The 21,177-nt window shown below is 41.1% G+C and overlaps 1 protein-coding gene across 1 annotated transcript; it reads left to right on the top strand.

Annotated features, from left to right (window-relative positions):
• Window positions 1-375: 375 nt before the first annotated feature.
• LOC117550804 (zinc finger protein 813-like) lies at window positions 376-20,039 on the top strand. The gene is made up of 3 exons (XM_034223341.1): window positions 376-466; window positions 2,501-2,550; window positions 19,011-20,039. The coding sequence occupies exons 2-3, from the start codon at window positions 2,509-2,511 to the stop codon at window positions 19,959-19,961; spliced, it is 993 nt and encodes a 330-aa protein (XP_034079232.1). The 5' UTR covers window positions 376-466; window positions 2,501-2,508; the 3' UTR covers window positions 19,962-20,039.
• The last annotated feature ends 1,138 nt before the right edge of the window (window positions 20,040-21,177 follow it).

The following is a 21,177-nucleotide window of genomic DNA, read 5'->3' as shown; positions in this document are numbered from 1 at the left end:
TCCATGTACTTTTGCTTTAATGTTTAATTGACAGCACTGTAACTTTTATCCATGTATTTTTTCTTTTAATGTTGATTTGATTAGCTTTTCTTTTTAATGACTGATTTTAAATGCCATTTTCTTAATCTCTTTCATTTTTTTGTAAAGCACTTTGAATTGCCTTGTGTTGAAAAGTGCTATATAAATAAACTTGCCTGCCTTGCCTATATGTGGCACCCCTGGGATGTGTGACCAAATTGATCTAATAATTATTATTGTTTGGAGTTGGAATATGCCTTTGTTTTGTACATCTGTCTATTTTCATTTCGTTGGCGGGGTTGAGCAGTGCATTTGGAAGTGTGGCGGAACGTTTGTGTTCCGGAGACTGGTTAGAGGGACGGACTTCCGGTGTTTCCCTCAGAAACAATCTGGAAGGAAACCAAATAACTCGTGTCCTCATTGCTCCTGTCTGACCTGCTCATTACAGGTTGGTAAAAGCTGCAAAACTCATATGAACCCCCCCCACAATGTTCGCGTATATAGTGTGACGGCCCACTAAATGTGTGGAGTGTTTGTTGCGCTGTTTACATGTTAAAAAGAGTATGAATGTGTGTGCGTATTAGCTTAGCTTTCCCCATGCGGCGCCATCTTGGGGATAACGTGGTCTGACCAAGCTGCAAACTCTGGGGAACAGCCGGGACGCCAATACGGAAGTGCCACACACTGCAGTTCATACATGGGCCGCTAGGGACTGGCTGCAGAAAGGAGCAATTTCCATAGACCCCCATTTTAAAATGTCCAACTTTACAGCAGAAAAAAACATGTTTCTACCCATGGATGCAATACATATTATTCTCGATATAGTTAGATTCCACCTTCATGATTATGAATCTGTGAGTGAATTGTTTTCTAACACAACCCTTTTATTTATATTAGGTCTTAAAGTTTTTGCATAAATTAGGGCGTGGTCACGTTGATGGACACATACATGCCTCACTGTCAGCTAACAGCAACTTGTCCACTCTGCTAGGCTACAACCATAGATGCTACAACGTTAGTTAGTCATAGTACTGTACTTGACCCTTTAGCTTTAGCCGTGTTCGTGGTGATTGTGCCTTTTAGGGAATATTGTTACAAATACCAGACAATTAAAATGTCGTGCTGTGCGCTTGAATGTACTAACAGAACTTCCAAGAAGTCTAAAATTATAATATGTTGTTAACCCCGTTCGCAGGTGTTTGTGTGCTTGCTAGCTTAGCTTGTTACTTATTAGCCAGCTAAGGATTTAACCCTTTATGCATACATATACATTTTAGTTTATGATTCTGCCTTGGGTAAGACTTTTATAGTCTATGGCTATGACGACCATAATGCTAAACGGGAGCAAATGTTAATAGGGGACCCAATTATCCCAGTGGTGGCCGCCGGAGCTAACGGAGCCGCAGAGGGCTAGCTCCAGCCGGCGTCCCGGAGCTAGCCCACTGCGGCTCCGTTAGGTCCGGGCGGTGGAGTCCGTCTTTTCTCAACGTATGAATGACAAGCATTAAGAATAACAAAATATAGCTAATTCTCTTGCAGATTGTCTCATTTGATTATGAATGTAACGTTTATATAGGGGAACTACACTGTTAGCAATAACTTGGTATGCATGTATTTCATGTTAGCTTAGCTTCTTAGCCTGAGCTAGCTCTGTTTACTTCCAGTTCGGAGGCAGCAGGTCCCGCCTCGGCTCCGCCTCTTTGCCCTTATTTGGAGAGGCGGGATTAGACTCTGACGTCACAGTCGAGCCGTTAGTGGCCGACTCCGCCTACTAAGGGCTTCACGGCAACTCTGCAGAATCCTATGGGTGACGTCACGGACACTACGTCCATTTATATATAGTCTATGGGTCTGACACGGAAATGGTGCGAGTGAGATAAAGAATACACAATATACAGAAAATACTGTATACATGGAGTACATTAAACAGTCTCACTAGCTAATGTTTGCTTTCTGTGTTAACTTAGTGATAGTTACACACGGATAGTCGTTATAACTGTGGTTCAAACAATCCATTAATGTCACTTTCTATGTGAATAAAGTCATTTTAATGAAATAAAAGTGAACAAACTGTGAGCTGTAAGTTATAATGTAAGTTGCTACACAGATTATGATGAATTATATCTAAATATTTGTATTATATTAATAATAATTTACACAGAAAACCAACTTTGTATCGTAATGGTTAAAGTAATTTGCATGTAACGTTAATAACTATCTGACCTTTCTATCATGTTCTCCTCTGCTTAGCATCACATTGACTAAATGGATCAATTTGGAACATGTTCACGTCACAGCAGCATAGATAAGACACGGCACTGCACATGGTGTGATAAAACACTACATATAAGCATCTAGAAATAGAACATATCATTGAATAAACTCTTTGGATTCCTCCTCTTCACTGCTGACAGTTTATGATGAATTATATCTAAATATTTGTATTATATTAATAATGAAGCAGCTCTGTGGTCTTCATCAGGACAGCTGATGAGCAGCATGGAGGAGAAGAAAGAGACCCCTGGAGCTCAGGTCAGTGTGCACTTCATCACAATATATTCCTAATTCCAGCGTTTCCGCCAGGCGGGCGTCTTGCCTTCATGTGACGCCCTTATTCAGCTCGGAACGCCCTATACAGACATAAATAAACCAGCGACTGTATTCGCCATGACACAGACAGTCTGTGGTTTGTACTTGTTTAACTTCTGTCTAGGTTCTAAACAGATATGAGGAGCTGTGAGCTCTGAGGGCTAACAGCTAACGGCTGATGTTGGTTTTGTGGTTCACATTGTCACTACCCGATCTGCAGCCCTGCCCTATCTGCAGTGCGCATGTGCGAGAAGGTCCGCCATATTTGACAACTCCATACGGCAACTCTAATAGGACATTTGACGTCTTGACGGCTGCCCGATTTGCATCGTGCATGCGCGAGTCATAAACGTCTCAAATATCTTTATTAAAATATTTTGTTATTTGAAATAAAATGAAGGACATTCACAGTTAATGTAATTAGATATAAATTATGAATGCCATACATATTGCATACATTCACAGTCAATATTTCTTCAGTATGTATGATGGCTGTCTAACAGAAGTTACATCCATTTCTCACTTATTCTGACAATGTACTTAAACCAATAAAATGACCCAATAAAAGGAGTTGCTCAATAATAGTGAAGTCACGTTGTGATAACAATAACTCATCTCTCTCGTTCAGATTAATATTGTCGGGTTTTTTGAGTGTTCTTTTTCTGCTTTGCCAAACGCCACTGTGTCAAATGTCCTATTAGAGTTGCCGTATGGAGTTGTCAAATATGGCGGACCATCTCGCACATGCGCACTGCAGATAGTGCAGGGCTGCAAATCGGGTAGTGACACACATTGAAGATGACGTCACTGCTCCGCCTACACTGCGTTACTATAGTTACTGCCCCAGTTCCTAAACTGTATTGGAAACGCAGCATAAAGTGAGCCTGGCCTACCTAAGCCGTGCGAGGCCCTGCAGTGGAAATGCGCCATAAGTGGATGTCATTTAAGACCTTTACAAGAGCAGTCTCAGTGCTGTGGTTTGGACGAAAGCCTGACTGTAACACATCCAAACAGTTATTTAAATGCAAGAAATTACTCAACTGTTGAAAAACTACTTTTCAATGATTTTACCTAGAAATGGGAGGTTTGATATGGGCCTGTAATTGTTCATTACTGAAGCGTCTAGATTATTATTTTTTTAAGAGCGGTTTAATGACTGCAGTTTTCAGAGCCTGTGGAAAAACACCTGAGTGAAGAGACTTGTTTACTATGTGAAGTAGATCTGAGGCCATGCAAGGAAAAACATCTTGGAAAAACCCTGTTGGAATAATATCAAGGCAGCAGGAGGAGGATTTCAGAAGTTGAATAATGTCCTCTAGGTTTTTATCATTAATCTGATGGAACTGTGTCATGGTGTTTGAATTGATTTTAGGTGGACACAGGGACAACACATCTGCTGTACCTGATGCAGAGGCACTGACTGCTTGTCTGATTTTCTGAATGGGGGGGACACTGTGGGGTTTGTTAGTCTATCGACGGTAGCAAACATTTATGTTTTTGATGTCTTTGATGTGATGTCTCCTCTGTATTTGCGGGTCCCATTGCCATTGTTATTGTTGTTATTGTTATTATCATCATGTGTCGCTTTCCACCTTCTTCTCCAGTAGGACTCGGATGAGGGTGTTGCACTTTTCTTTTCCTTATACATGTGATGTTTTGGTGTTTTGTTTCTTTCCGTTAACCGTCAAGTGGGAAATAAGTATTTTTGTTTGTGTGTTTCTCTTAGTATCCTAAGATACTGTTATGTTTGGCTGTGAAAAAAAATTATTATTATGAAGGGCAGACCATTTATTTGTATTTATTTGTTTTTTTTTAGAAAGGGGCAGGTCACATAAGATTTTATTCTTCTCCCTGCTCCTTTTTCGCTAAATGGTAGAGTCATGTTTTGTGGCAATTATTGTACATTTGGTTTTGCGTACCATGAGCGGGACAAATAAAAATGAAATGAAACAAGGCAGGTGGACACAGGGACAACACATCTGCTGTACCTGATGCAGAGGCCACTGACTGCTGGTCTGATTTTCTGAATGGGGGGGATACTGACACTGGGGGGTTAGTTAGTCTGTCGACGGTAGCAAACAAGGCACGTGCATTGTTTTTGTTTTTGGCAATGATGTCAGAGAAGAAAGACTGTCGTGCAATTTACAATTCCAAATGATAAAAGCCAAGTCTCTCTTTATAGATTTCAAAGTGAACCTGGAGATTTGTTTTTCTCCACCTACGTTCAGCTTTTCGACACTCTCTTTTCTCTGTTCTCACGGTCATGGCCTTTCTCCATGGAGATATTTTCTTCCCAGTCACTTCCTTTACCTTAGTTGGAGCAATGGCATCTATAACATTTTTTATTTTTGAATTAAAATGATCTACTAGCTCATATACTGAGATGTTAGCAGGGGCAAGTGTGGAAGAAACATCCTGAGTGTCACGGCTGCTGCTGCTGTCTGCTCATTAACCTGCCTGTGAGTGTCTTCAGCTGTGGTTGATTATGTAAATGAGCTGTGTGGTTGCCCCAACATCATTGGCTGTCATCTCCTGGTCCACTTCCGAGGACACTGATTGGAGCACGCCGGGCCCGACGTTCTCCAATCCCTGTGCCAGCCCAGCGCACACCTGCTGGAGAGGACTACATAGCCTGGGAACTATCACCACTCTGGAGGCTCTGCTGCGATCAGACGCCTCATACCTTTTGCTCTTGTGTCAGGGACACTACAGACTGTGCTAAGTAACGAGTGTCAATATATGTGTTCAGTGTCGAGTGACAACTTCGTTATAGTGTAGAGTAGTTTAGTTAGTGTTTAGAGTAGCTTAGGATTTTGTGACTGTTGCCTTTTAGTTTAGCTGTGTGTTTTGTATATATCTCCCTTATTTAGTTGTACCACTTTTAAAGTGAGGTTTTGTTTCCTTTTGTATATTAGTATTTATTTATTGTGTATGTACACAGGCTCCTTTTTAAGAGTCCTCCCTTTGTTTGGTTGGTTGTCAACCAGTGCCCTTTTGGCCCTTTTGTTTGTGTCAGGCTGCCTGCCGGCCATATTGTTACGCTTTGCTTTATAATAAAGCCACTTATAATTACTACCAATACCACTCTGGTCGTGTCGCTTCCCTTTGGTTCCCCTAGCCCAATAGGGAACGTAACACTGAGTAAACATTTCCCTAGTGTTGTCAGTTAAATATCGCTTTGTGGTTACCTTTTTTTGAACATTTGTGTGAACAGAAATAGAGCTCTCAAAGGAATGATCAGAGAGTGCAACATTAGTCACCACAACCTCAGAGATATTCAGACCCTTTGAGCTCATTAAGTCCAGAGTGTGCCCCTTATTGTGCGTGGGCTCCATCACATGCTGAGTCAGTCCATTTAATTGATTTATTTAAAAAAAGGGACAGTGTACATTAGTGTTGCACGGTGTACCGATACTTGAAAGGTACCGCGATACCCTGCCGTTACAAACGGTACGATTCCTCCGTTTCATTAGTATCGGTACTTTAAAAATGACGGGGAAAAGTACTCCGGTGAGAAAGCGCCGTTTTAATAAGAGCCGTGTGTATCGCTCTGCTTCCACTCGTGCACTGCAGCCGTGCCTGCAGTCCCGCCCCTCTCAAGCACGTTCTAAGTCCCTCCCCTCTCTCGTGCACGCGGCCACGCTCTAGCTGCCAGAGCATGTGAGAAAACGAGAAGCATGGCTGCAAGTGGGAGTGCAACTAGCGCTGCGCCTCGGCTTGTTGACAAAAAAGACGCCAGAAGCGAAATTTGGAAGTATTTGAGCTATATCTCTGACAGTGAGGGCAAGCCTACGGACACCAAATGTTTTAGATCCCTGCAAACCAAGGGAGCCAACACATCAGACTTGGCTAAGCACCCGCCGACCGGAATCCAGAGCTGTTTAAAGAATTTAAAGACAGACAGGTTAGCGAATGTGATAGATAACATAATTACATCATGCTCAAGCCCATGCCCTCAAATCTAAGTCAAACAAGTGTAATTTATTTTGTGACAAACGAACGTTTTCGTAGTTTGACGAGGCAATTAATGGCAATGATAACTGTCTAATATGGCTATCTTTTTAGCTAACTTACCAATGTGGCTATCATCTGCAATATACATTTTGTCAATAATTATTTATATTACTGTACTATTACATGTTAATAAAATATAAAACAAATTATATTTTATAAAACAAAAAAGTTTTTTGAGATGATGCTTAATTTTATTTAATACGAATTATTGTCATTTATTTTGTTTATTGTTCTCATTGTTTAAAAGTGTGTGTTATGGTTATGGTTCTGGTTTAAGACTGTTTCCCTTTTTTTAGAAAAGTATCGAAAAAGAATCGGAATCGCAATTCTTGACTTGGTATCGAAACCAAAATGTTGGTATCGTGACAACACTAGTGTACATTAATCAACATATTAAAAACATGTAAAAGTAGTCAATTAGCCAAAAGGCTAGTTTTCATCGATAGTCCCTTTGCCAGATGGTGATTGACATCCTAAAAGCAATAATAAAAATACCACAACATTGTTATACCATTGTACATATTTACAATAGATGATATCACTGAATACAGATAAGAGCAAGTCATGATAATAAATACAAAATGTACAATACGCACTCATACACACACCTACACCCACACATCAGTGCTGACACTGTTGATTATTAATGAGCCACTTTTTAACACTGTGCTTGAATGTGTAGTAGGATGAGGACTCTCTCATTGGTTGTGGTATTGAATTCCATTGATGGGATGCGTGGAATGAAAGACAGCCTGGCTGAATGCGCTCTTCCTAAATGGGATGGTGCAGTCTCCCCTAGCCGCACCTCTAGTAGCCCTGGTTGAGGTGGACTTTAGGCTGATGCAGCCAGCCAGAGGAGGAGGAGCCAACCCACGAGTGATCTTATAAACTAAGCAGATGTTTTTGTAAACTATGAGATTTTCCCAGCTGAACAGATTATACTTTTTAACAATGTGACAATGATGATACCGGAATGGCTTTTTGTCTCGTGTTTTGAGTGCTTGTTTATACAGTGATTCCAGTGGCCTTAGAGCTGTAGAGTGAGCATTAGACCAGCTGATCAGACAGTAGTAGATGTGGGAGAGGACCATGGAGTTAGTTCAGTGGCCTTAGAGCTGTAGAGTGAGCATTAGACCAGCTGATCAGACAGTAGTAGATGTGGGAGAGGACCATGGAGTTAGTTCAGTGGCCTTAGAGCTGTAGAGTGAGCATTAGACCAGCTGATCAGACAGTAGTAGATGTGGGAGAGGACCATGGAGTTAGTTCAGTGGCCTTAGAGCTGTAGAGTGAGCATTAGACCAGCTGATCAGACAGTAGTAGATGTGGGAGAGGACCATTGAGTTAGTTCAGTGGCCTTAGAGCTGTAGAGTGAGCATTAGACCAGCTGATCAGACAGTAGTAGATGTGGGAGAGGACCATGGAGTTAGTTCAGTGGCCTTAGAGCTGTAGAGTGAGCATTAGACCAGCTGATCAGACAGTAGTAGATGTGGGAGAGGACCATTGAGTTAGTTCAGTGGCCTTAGAGCTGTAGAGTGAGCATTAGACCAGCTGATCAGACAGTAGTAGATGTGGGAGAGGACCATTGAGTGAAGGTATAGCTTAGCTGCTGCAGATGATAGGAAGTTTCTAATGTATCTGTAATTTGACAGATTGCACTTTACTTTATTGCAGACCTTTTTGATATGGGTTTTGAAATTGAGGTTTGTGTCAATATGTACTCCTAAGTACTTGTACTTGAAACAACCTGTAGTCTCCTTCCAGAAAATAAAACATCTTGTTCTGTTATAATGCTGTGGCCCTTGGAGAAGAACATACACACTGTCTTTGAGACATTTGGTTGCAAACAATTATTGTTAAGCCAGGATGTAATATTCTCCAACACATCAGTGACCTTGGTAGCAGCCTCTTCTGCCGTTTTGCCATGAGTAAAAACAACTGTCATCAGCATACATTAATACATCACATTCTCCACACACAGAAGGCAGATCATATATGTACATACTAAACAGGATTGGGCCCAATACAGAGCCCTGCGGTACTCCAGTTGACAAACACTAGACTTATGGTTCTCAATTTGAACACATTGGGAGCGGGATGAAAGATACAAATTAAAGAGGTTGGTGAATTCTATAGAAACATTTAAGTTGAGTATTTTTTGCAATAAGATGTTGTGATTAACAGTGTCAAAAGCTTTCCGTAAGTCAAGGAACACGGCCCCCGCAACCCCACCCCTGTCCATTGATGCCTTAACTTTCTCCACGAAGAAGCATGTCGCTGTTTCTGTTGAGTGATTAGCCCTGAATCCAAATTGCATTGGATGCAGTGGAAAGGAGCTGTTGTTGAGATGATTGATGATTTATTTGGCAATCAATTTCTCAAATACCTTGGATACTATGGGTAAGATACTGATGGGCCTATAGTTGGATGTCATGAGAGGGTCCCCACCATAGTTATCAAGAACACAAAACAGTTCTTTAGCCCCTCTGTCCTGGGGGTTGTCAACATGGATGTTAAAATCACCAACAATGACTAGACGGTCAAAGTCAAAGCACACTATAGACAGCAGTTTAGTAAAGTCATCAAAAGAAGCTAAAAGAAGCTAAGAGCACAGCTGAACTCCCGCAGCCCTGGGGGGCCCCTACATTGGTTGTGATGGCAGATGACAGGGTTTGGTCAAGTTGCTCTCTACTGGTGAGGAAAGCGGCATACCAGTATATTAGGTATGGATTTACTTCCATTTTGGCCATTTTTGACACCAAGATGTCTGCTTGTATTGTGTTGCTGCTGAGAAGTCTAGGAAGAGGGCTCTTGCTTAGGTGTGACGTTTATCTAAATGTTTAGTGGTGATGTGAACCAGAGTAGCAGCAGTACCACCCCCTTGCTTATAGGCAAATTGGTATGGATCAAGTATGTCTTGTCCGTCACAATAGGTTTAGCTGAAGAGGTCATTCCTGTCACGGTTCTCATGGTGTCCCACACTTTTTGGGGGTCTTTGGCTTTAAAAGCATTTCCCAAAAGCTCTCTGTGTGTTTTGATTCCCTCAATTTGACTTTCAGTTCATTCTCTGTCTGTTCAAGTGCTCCGTAGTCTTTGTTTTTGAAAGTTATTTTCCTGGTTTTTATAACTTTTTGTAATGTCCTTAGTCACATATGATTTATTACTTGGATAGATTTGTATCTCTTTAGTGGGAACACAGAAGTTAATATAGTCTTTGGTAACAGTAGTTATTTCATCTGGTGAACCTTCCTGAAAGATTTCCCAATCTGTCCAATCAAAACAGGCTTTCAACTGTTCCCTACTTTCATTTGTCCATGTCCTTATTACTTTCTTTTCTGGTTGACTTCCCTTGAGTTTGGTCTTATACACTGGTATCATATTCACAACATTATGATCAGAGTTCAGTATTGGTGGTCTGTATTTAGACACATAGGCTCCTTTATCATTAACCAGTTAAGCCCGAAGGTCCCCCCAGTGGACCCCTCCCACAGTTTTTTTTTTCTCACATGTCTCAGGGCTTCTTAACATTTATGAAACTGTTAATGTTTCATACCCTTTTAAAGGTAAGAAACTCCGCTAACTGACAATAAGAACAATTGTTAGCTAAAAAAAACACAAAAGTAATACCAAGCCTTTGAATTAGCATTGAGCGAAAAAATGCTAACTAATGCTAACGCTTTTTTACACACAACACACGGTAGAAATGCCCTTATTACTATCTTAACTGCACAAACAAGATATACGATTTAAAGCTGAGACTCCACAGATTCCACACATGTAATGTCATCACTGTCCGACCTCGAATTCCTGGATCTATCAGCCAGAAAAGAGAAAGTAAACAACATCCGGTTCCAAAAATATTACAATAATTACGTCTTACCTTTTTTGATTTGTGATCAAAAGTTGTGTTCAACGGAATAAAAACGCATCTCAAGGTTAATCCAATGTCTTTGTGTCACGTAGAATTTTTTACTGATAATCAATCATCATATTTATGGCAATATACTCGGTATAAAGTATTTCCGTCCAGGCTTGCACTTTCAGATATGCTTCGTTTGCTTCTCTATTACGTCCGCTATGGTAATGTTTACGTAGATTTGGGAACTGCCCATCGATTCTATTGGTTCTGGTGGTTAAGAAAAAGGTGTACATCACACGAATCGACCAATGGGTTCCAGAGATATGGTCCTGCGCAAATGATAAAGAATGCCAGCCAGCGTGCCAACATTACGCAGCCGACTTCATTTATTGTTTACAACGTAACGAAGCAGGAAATGCAGCAGGACCCAGAGCGCACGGAGCACAGAGCGGACAGCAGATAACGGAATTGCAGTTTTATTGCTTATAGATTATCAGAACATTTCAAAGGGGACACAGCCCCATTGGATATTAATCTATGGATTAACTACATCATCGTTTTTATCGTTTTAATGCCATTGAAGACCAGTTTAGACCAGACAACGAGGAAGGTAAGTCATTGTTAGCCAAGCGCATTAGCGCTAGCGCCATTTGTTTTGATGTACGTTTTTGTTGATAACGTCGCGAGTTTGTATCTTTCAGTGTTGGGCTGTTCAGGTGGGCACCGTTAGATTATGTGTCTCCTTGCGATCATAAACAATGTGTTGGATGTGCAGCTAGGATAAGTAATAAGGGAGCGAGGAGTGATTTTCGGTGCTGTAATAGGTTAGCATTTTTCGCTCGGGGCTAATTCAGAGGCTCACTGTAAGAGTAAGCCTATGTTTTTTTTTTTGTTTTTTTTTTCACAACAGTTGTATTTGGATGTAATGGATACCTATAGTGATAATTCAAAGTAATAAAATGATTTTTACAGTGAAAAAGTTCAAATGGAACCGATGGTTCCCAAATTACCCAGAGGTGAGTCCGCTTAGACTTTATTTTTCTAAATCTCTCTAAAAAGGTCAAATTTCACTTGTTTTGCATCAATCTTGATACAGGGTACTTATTATATGTTATAGTTTGGATTCCTAAAGCTTTTAGTTTACTAACCCATCATGCAAGGGTGGTTTTCACGATAAGTAAAGTTTTTTTTTTTAGGTGGACATTAGAATTTACATGTTTTTACTATGTTCCAGAGGTGGGACCAAGTCATTGTTTTGCAAGTCCGAGTCAAGTCTCAAGTCTTTGCGCTCAAGTCCGAGTCAAGTCTCAAGTCATTGTTTTACAAGTCCAAGTCAAGTCTCAAGTCAGGATGGGCAAGTTCAAGTCAAGTCCAAGTCCTAAACTTTGACAAAACGAGTCATAAACAAGTCATTATGTGTTTTTCACCAAATGTAATGACATCGATCAACAGAATAATACTTAATAATCAAACAGCTCTTAATTAGTCACATTAATAATTTAATAATCCATTTTCTCTCTGCTGGTAAAGTAACGTGTGTTTTTCTAATTTAAGAGGGATCAGTAAGGTAAGGCTACCGTGACGGTTTGATTCAGAAGGAGTTTAATGTATAAGATCCCTGATGTTGAGGTAACCAGAATGTTTATTTCCACTGTGTACAACATGTTATAAGGGACCCACAATCTATCTTTATGCAAGGGATAATGTGCAGCCAGGCAGTCTCTATGGGGAAGAGAACACCTGAATCTAGATCCCTCTGCAGGTGGTACTTTAAGTATATTTTGATGCTAATACTTTTGTACTTTTACTTGTAACATTTTGAATGCAGGACTTTTTATTGTACAGGGTTCCTGCAGGTTTCGCCAACTCAAATTTAAGACTTTTTAACACCTTTTTAAGACCACTTTGAATAGAATTTAAGACCTATTTCACGGCAATAAAGTATGAAGGAAAATGTATATAAAGAAGAAATACGTCCCATAATCACTTACAAAGTAAATGTATTCATGTTCAACATAAGAACAATGACTGAACACAACAGCGTAACAGTACAGAACTGTGTTAGCGTGTTAGACAAAAAGTGTGTATGTGTGTGCGCTTGAGTGTGTGTGTGTGTGTGTGTGTGTGTGTGTGTTAGGGCTGTGCAATTAATCATATTTTAATCGCAATTACGATTTTGGCCTGCCACAATTACGAAAACAACATAATCGGAAAAAACGATTATTTTGCTTTGCTAGGTTGTGACAGTGCACCACAACATATCTAATGAATTTTTTAGTAATGTATCATTTATTTAATTAATTTTTGTATTGGTTTTTCAGTTGAATTATACGTTCAGGGTAATCAACAGTTAAAAAGATACTGTTCAAATTATTATCTGTTTTAAAGTTCAATAAATGGATGTTTTCAAAGTCAATGAATAATCATATTTAATAATCGTGATATTAATTATTGACAGGGGCGGATCTACCGGGGTGGCATGGGGTGGCAACTGCCACCCTAAACAATAGCCTTGCCACCCCAGCTGCCACCCCAGTTGGCATCTTTGTTTTGAAAGAAAAGTTGTGGCTCATCGGACATTTATGAGAGAAAGTCTCTAATGTCCGAGTGCAAGTGAATGCAGCACAAGATGCACGTCATGTAACCCCTCCCCCGGTCCTGGCGCGAGAGTGGAAATATGATTGGTGGCGAATTCACTTGAACGTGGGAACGGCGCAAAACGAGAAGCCTTTCGGACCCAAGTACTGAAGGAATGAGGTAGTTGCGGTCTACAATGACAGAGAAGAGAATGTCAAGTTTGGCTGTACTCAGCATTGAATCGAAACGCACTACAGCTGTTGATCTTAATAAGTTTGTGAGGCGTTTTGCTGAACAAAATAGTAATCGCCGCATTAGACAATAGACAATAGACATGCCAACTTGATGCTCTGCTCACGGATGACTCGATGAGAATAACAAACTGTTAAGATGATGACCTTGTATGCGTGTATATATATTTTTCTTTGAGGGGGTCTGCCCCCAAAAAAACAGTTTTAAGTCCTGAGGAAGTAAAATAAGACGGTGTGTAAAACTACACTGCCCAGCCAACAGAAAGTAACCACTTTGATTTAACTAGGCCAGTAGGTAGGACCTTCCACTGGATAATAACTGCAGCGATGTTTATGTTTTAGCTGAATACACGTTTTTTAACCCTAACTGATGCAGTTAGTCACTTCTTTAATGTTTGTTCTTTCTGATGTAAAGTCAAGGTTGTAACTGTATATCAATAATGATATAATTACTTGTTTTTCAAATTTGAAGGAGGGTGAGCAAGCATCTTGATGAACATTCATCATTAACTCCTCCAAAAAATATAGTTTATTCAATAATAAATGAATATGTGAATCATAACAGTTCTTCACTATATCTGTAAAGCGTCTTTGAGCACCTGTAAAAACGCTAACAAATTAAATCTATTATTATTATTATTTATTAACAGTGATTGACAGCTGATAGGAATAATATGATTGTTAATAGTATCATATTCATTCAGACAAACATCGATGAGACAGTTAATTAATGTACTTATTGCAGCAGTCTGCATAGATTGGTACCCCTGCTGGTCTAAGAGTGAAACAAACTCATTCAGTTATTGTTCAGTTAAAATTCATTAAATTACGTCTGCCACCTTGTAAGGCTTTACTGATGTGCCACAATAATATCACCTATGTGATTGAGTTAAAATATTAATATTGTGGCTTTCCAAGTTAACATTGATTGTAGGGGTGTAACGGTTCACAAACATTTCGGTTCGGTACGTACCTCGGTTTTTAGGTCACGGTTCGGTTCGGTACGTTTTCGGTACAGCAGAAAAAATTATCACAAAACATTAAATATTTTTTTTAATTATTATTAAACTGTGACTAATGTATTCAAATAAATACAAAATATAGTAAAATAAACATTAAGGTGCAGCATTTCGATGAACTGAAATAATCTGTATTTGAACTGTACTAGTACCTAAGCAGCCAGCTTGACATTAGGACTTGCTTGTCATTGTATTTTCATGTTGTTTAAAGAAAGATGAACTTGTCCACATTGCTTGCCGAAAGGGCAGATCTGCTGGCACTAACAATGTCTCCTGCTGTGGAGAACACCCTCTCTAGGGACAGCGGTAGCAGATACAGCCAGGTAGCACTTTGCTAACATGGCAACATAAGGATATTTGGCGTTTGTAATAGCTTTGGCTCGGTCTGAACTCTTTGCGAGTGGTGGAGGCTTACATGCTAGTGGGAGTTGGGTTTGCACTTCAGTCTTTTTTCTTTTGGTACCGGTGATATTCACGTTCGGGTGATGCCTTTTCAAATGAGTGTGATGTATTGCCAGCCGCGTAACCAATGTTAGTTGAACAATGCCGACAAACAGCTTTGGTTCGGTCCACCTGTCTTTGTCCGTCATCCTTGTACGTAACTGCGAAACCAAAATGTTCCCAAACCGGAGACTTCAATGATGCCGGAGGATTTTCGAGCTCAACTTTATCTGCGTTCGCCATTTCGACAGTTCCTCAAATTACTGACTACATTTGAACGCATCCCTGTGACCAGCTCTCATAGTATGCCTCTCGTCCAATGAAATGACTTGGTCGCTCTATGATATAGATTACTTCCAGAAAGTTGTTCATGTTCTCAATTTTTTACGTTTAACGCTATATTAGTTCGGTACACACGTGTACCGAACCGAAGGGCCCGTACCGAATAATTTCAGTACGGGTACGTGTACCGTTACAACCCCTAATTGATTGATATGATTGCGATTTAAATCAGCATATACTTCTGTCAGGGGGATGCCACCCTCAAAATCTCCTGCCACCCTCTTGCCACCCCATGAATATTTGTCTAGATCCGCCCCTGATTATTGACCAACATAATCTTGATTATTGCCATAATCGAGCAGCCCTAGTGTGTGTGTGTGTGTGTGTGTGTGGTGTGTGTACGTGTGTGTGTGTGTGTGTGTGTGTGTGTGTGTGTGTGTGGTGTGTGTGTGTGTGTGGTGTGTGTGTGTGTGTGTGTGTGTGTGTGTGTGTGTGTGTGTGTGTGTGTGTGTGTGTGTGTGTGTGTGTGTGTGTGTGTGTGTGTGTGTGTGTGTGTGTGTGTGTGTGTGTGTGTGTGTGTGTGTGTGTCTAGAGAGAGTGTGACAAGAGCTATATTCAGACTGAGCTCTGCTGCCTTGGCTACACTATTTCATCGTTGCTGTTGTATGATTGGTGTTTAGCTACGGTATTTAGCGTCTACAGCACCTCCGCTTTTAGGGTTGACGTAGACCCAAACTTCGCCCGGAGGTCCCCCCGGTGTTGTTGCGGGAGCTGCTGCACTAGCTAACACTCCACTAGCTAACGCTGCACTAGCTGCTGCTGCACTAGCTAACGCTACATTAGCTGCTGCTGCACTAGCTAACGCTCCACTAGCTAACGCTCCACTAGCTAACGCTGCACTAGCTAACGCTACATTAGCAAAACAAACACTAATTTATTTGCAAAAGGTGCAGCGGGCTTCAAACACGTTCCCTCCACTGGTTTCAACCAAGCACTAAATTAGATGTTTTCCAACCAAATACGGTTGAACTTACACTTCCCCATATTTATTTGTAAGTAGATTCGAAGATAGGCTACATGAGCTGAAGCTTGGTTGCTAGGTTACTAGCTGGGTGTTCTCCAATAAGGGGCCGGGGGAAACAAAGTTAGTGATTACTGGTTCCATGTTGATTTAATTCAATACAAATTGTTGGGGGGAACTGAAAGGCTATTACCGTACTGGTTACTTTGCAGCCCGGACATTTCCCCCAAAACACATTTAGACGCTATCGCAACACAGAAGTACCTTTCAAATCCGATAATTTTTAAGACCTTCTGAATCATATTTAAGACCTTTTTAAGGCCTTAAATTCTGATTATCAAATTTAAGACTTTTTAAGACTTGTTAAGACCCCGCGGGAACCCTGATTGTAACTTTTTTTAATTGTCTGAACTTCTCCCACCTCTGACAATAAATCCTGAGTGTTTACCCTGCTCTGAAGGTTATTTTCATTTTACAAATCCTGCACTCAGCTTTGCTTTCTCCAATATCATTGAAAAGCAGCCAGATGCTGCTTCTTTTTTCGGTTTTCGCTCATTTCTTGACTTTTTCCGACGCGCTTGCATTTAAATCCGTCTCCCCGTCGCTCTGTGCAGCTGGCCTGTACCACTACACATGCTGTGCCCCCACCCTTCTTTCACATAATGGTATGATCCTAGTGTGTCCTCGCATATGATTGGCCGCATGGTGGGCCAGCTAAATAAAGACCCGCCCCTGCCTGCAAGGATTCTCAGCAAGAGTAGGAGCGGCTGAAGATTCTGCTTTCCCCGACGGGAGTCTGCTCTTCTAACGGCAGCTCGCGATCGGCGTGTTGGAGACCTCTGAATTAAAGTAGCAAGTCACCTCAAGTCAGAAGGCTCAAGTCCAAGTCAAGTCCCGAGTCATTGGTGTTCAAGTCCAAGTCGAGTCGCAAGTCTTTTGTGATGTTGTCAAGTCGAGTCTCAAGTCATAAAATGTGTGACTCGAGTCTGACTCGAGTCCAAGTCATGTGACTCGAGTCCACACCTCTGCTATGTTCCATCTGAATTTACTTTAAAATAAAAACATCTATATTGATTCTGACACTTCTACATCCAACTCACAGATGTAACCTTGCTTTGAGAAAAATAATTATTAATTTACCCCTTTTAGAAGTGAAGATATATAATTTGTTGTGTTAGTGGCATTTTCGAGCCTGAAACCTGAAAAACAGGCTCAGGGCTTAACTGGTTAACAAAGCATTTGTCCAGGATATTGTCTTTCCTGCTGTGATCCCTAACATACTGCTGGAACCCAGGTAACACAGTCTCCAGGCGACATTGCTTCATGTCCCCGAGCACTATTGCCGGTGCATCGGGGTGGCTGAGTTGCAGCTCGTGAACACAGTGTCCTCTTCCGCTGGGAGGCACGTAAACAACAAACAGTAAAATACACCCAAATTCTCTAGGCAGATAAAAGGGTCTTAACGTCATGCCGATAATTTCTACGTTGGGATTGCAGGTTTTACATTTACTGAGTATGATCGGCACCACAGATCATTAATATACACACAAATACCACCTCCTCTGGTTTTCCCCGAGTTCGCATCCCTGTCTGCTCGAACAAGGGTGAGTCCGGGTACTTCAAAGAGAGATTCAGGCATCGTAGATTGTAGCCAACTTTCCGTGAAACATAATAAAGAGGCCTCGAGAAATTCAAGACAGTACCTTGTATATGTCCTTAGTGTGTCCACGTTGTTGCTCAATGAGCGCAGGTTTGTGAGAATGATGGATGGAAGTGGTGGCCGGCTGAATCTCCGCTTTAGGCGATTAATAGGGGGAATAATTGGGGTGTGTGTGTGTGTGTGTGTGTGTGTGTGTGTGTGTGTGTGTGTGTGTGTGTGTGTGTGTGTGTGTGTGTGTGTGTGTGTGTGTGTGTGTGTGTGTGGTGTGTGTGTGTGTGTGTGTGTGTGTGTGTGTGTGTGTGTGTGTGTGTGTGTGTGTGTGTGTGTGTGTGTGTGTGTGTGTGTGTGTGTGTGTGTGTGTGTGTGTGTGTGTGTGTGTGTGTGTGTGTGTGTGTGTGTGTGTGTGTGTGTGTGTGTGTGTGTGTGTGTGTGTGTGTGTGTCCTGCGGTCGCTCGTTAGCTGTTCTAATGAAGGTAAACACAGTGAAGGCGCTGCTGCTGCTCTTCTCAGATTCTGCTGAGTTACACGTTACTGCCTCCTGGTGCTGCAGAGATTTCATGAAGTGAAGGAGGTTTTTCTTCTATAAAGCAGCTGTGGGCAGCAGATACTGAGAGAGTCACAGACATGAATACATAGGTCAAGGCAGACTGGTTCTCAGACTCTCCTGTTTTGCCGATCCGGTGCTTGAACAAATAACTCTACACCCCTGGCCGAAATGTCCCTAAAATGAAGTCTGAGTTTGAAATATATCTCAAATAATGTATGTATTTCCCCACATAAACATAACAGTCTGCAATGAAACGGCTGTCTCCTGTGCGCTCCACTTCCTACTTTCTCCTGCGAACGAGAAGAGACTTTCTCTTTTTTTTCTTTCATTGCTCTCTAGGGGCTTCGAACAATGCAAATATTTTATTTTAAAAAGTAAAGTCCTTTCGAGTCATCTGTCTCAAGCCTAAGTCAAGTCTCAAGTCATGAATACCAAGTCAAAGTCGAGTCTTTTATCAATGTTAGTCAAGAAATTCTCAAGTCAAAAAATATGCGAGTCAAGTCATGTGACTCTAGTCAAGTCATGTGACTCGAGTCCCCCACCTCTGGTATATACTTTGTGTTTATTATATTTGTATTATATTTGATACAGTAATACAGCAATATTCTAACCAAACAGTTGATAAGTAGTATTTTGTTAACTCAAGGTTTATATTAAGTGAGTTTTTATTGTGTTAACTTGTGTATTTATGCTTTTTAGATTGACTTTCTCCCTTTCTCTGTCCGTCTGTTCTAGAAACCGAAAGGAAGAGAGAGACGTCACAGCTGTCAGCAATGTGACAAATCCTTTACAGCATCTGGAAATTTAAAGCGCCACCTGCATATTCACATGGGAGAAAAACCGTACAGCTGTGAAGAGTGTGGGACAACTTTCACTCAATCAGGTGATCTCAAAAGACATCAACGTATTCATACTGGAGAAAACCCGTACAGCTGTGAAGAGTGTGGGACAACTTTCAGTACATCAGGTGCTCTCAAATCACATCAACGTATTCATACTGGAGAAAAACCTTACAGCTGTGAAGAGTGTGGGACAACTTTCACTCAATCAGGTGCTCTCAAAAGACATCAACGTATTCACACAGGAGAAAAACCTTACAGCTGTGAAGAGTGTGGGAAAACTTTCACTAGATCAAGTGCTCTAGAATCACATCACCGTATTCATACTGGAGAAAAACCGTACTGGTGTGAAGAGTGTGGGAAAACGTTCACTAGATCAGATGCTCTAGAATCACATCACCGTATTCATACTGGAGAAAAACCTTACAGCTGTGAAGAGTGTGGGAAAACGTTCGCTTCATCAAGTGGTCTAGCATCACATCACCATATTCACACTGGAGAAAAACCGTACTGGTGTGAAGAGTGTGGGACAACTTTCGCTTCATCAAGTGCTCTAGCATCACATCACCGTATTCACACTGGAGAAAAACCGTACTGGTGTGAAGAGTGTGGGAAAACGTTCACTACATCAAGTCATCTCAAAATACATCACCGTATTCACACTGGAGAAAAACCGTACTGGTGTGAAGAGTGTGGGACAACTTTCACTTCATCAAGTCATCTCAAATCACATCACCGTATTCACACTGGAGAAAAACCGTACTGGTGTGAAGAGTGTGGGAAAACGTTCACTAAATCAAGTGATCTCAAATCACATCTTCGTGTTCACACAGGAGAAAAACCATAGTGGGTTTAAGAGTGTAGGATACGCAATTAAGCATATTTGGTTTTTTCACAGTTTACAATAAACAATTCCCATCTATTGGCCTTGTGTTGGTTAATCCTTTTTTATGAGGGGCCGTGTATGCCAAAATTCAAACTCACCTCACACACACACTACTGAAAACATCTGACTTTGCACACACACTACTGAAATACTCTCACATTCACTACTGAACACCTCACACACACACTACTGAAAATTAGGCCTCACACACACACACTACTGAAAACATCTGGCCTTGCACACACACTACTGAAATCCTCTCACATTCACTACTGAACACCTCACACACACACTACTGAAAACATCTGGCCTTGCACACACACTACTGAAATACTCTCACATTCACTACTGAACACCTCACACACACACTACTGAACACATCTGGCCTTGCACACACACTACTGAAATACTCTCACATTCACTACTGAACACCTCACACACACACTACTGAACACATCTGGCCTTGCACACACACTACTGAAATACTCTCACATTCACTACTGAACGCCTCACACACACACTACTGAAATCCTCTCACATTCACTACTGAACACCTCACACACACAATACTGAAAATTAACCTCACACACACACTCCTGAAAAACATTTTACTGAAAGGTTCTCAGTAGGGAATGTGCATGTGTTTCACCTATGTGTGTGTGAGGGGATTCTTGCTCTAACGGAAGTCATTCTTGCTGTAACGGAAGTCATTCTAATGTAACGGAAGTCATCTGCTCGTGGTCTCTTTGCTAGCCCCGTTAGCTTCATTAGCTCCAGGCTGCTACTCGGACGTGTTTGTTGTGTTGATGCCTGGTGGAGTATTCTTCATTGAAATATCGCACTTATCTTATGGCTCTGCGGTTCAAACAGACCGTCTATGAATGCAGTTTATTCGGTAAGTGAAATTCAAGCACTTTATTTCTTACTTGTCTTTTTATTCAGCTAACAAGCGAGACGAAGCTACATCTGTGCTAACGATGCTATCCGTAGCATACAAGTTAAAACATAATAGAGAAGTGTAAAACATTAAGAAGGATTATACTGTAAAACATAAGGCTTCTCGGTGAGGTTGGTAAAAATAAGGTCATGCTTGTACATTAGTTAGTTTGCTAGTTAGGTAACTGTAAATTGTTATTGTTAATTTAAAATAGCTATGCTCGACGATGCAGACAGCTAG

This window comes from Gymnodraco acuticeps, unplaced genomic scaffold, assembly GCF_902827175.1.
Source record: "Gymnodraco acuticeps unplaced genomic scaffold, fGymAcu1.1, whole genome shotgun sequence".
NCBI lineage: Eukaryota > Metazoa > Chordata > Actinopteri > Perciformes > Bathydraconidae > Gymnodraco > Gymnodraco acuticeps.
The sequence above is the reverse complement of the archived record's forward strand: the minus strand, read 5'-3'. Positions and strand labels throughout refer to the sequence as shown.

Excerpts from the sequence above, each read along its gene's own strand:
- LOC117550804 (XM_034223341.1), top strand. The coding sequence starts at position 2,509 with ATGAGCAGCATGGAGGAGAAGAAAGAGACCCCTGGAGCTCAG. Across the intron at positions 2,551-19,010 it reads AAGAGACCCCTGGAGCTCAG|AAACCGAAAGGAAGAGAGAG; the intron begins GTCAGTGTGCAC and ends CGTCTGTTCTAG.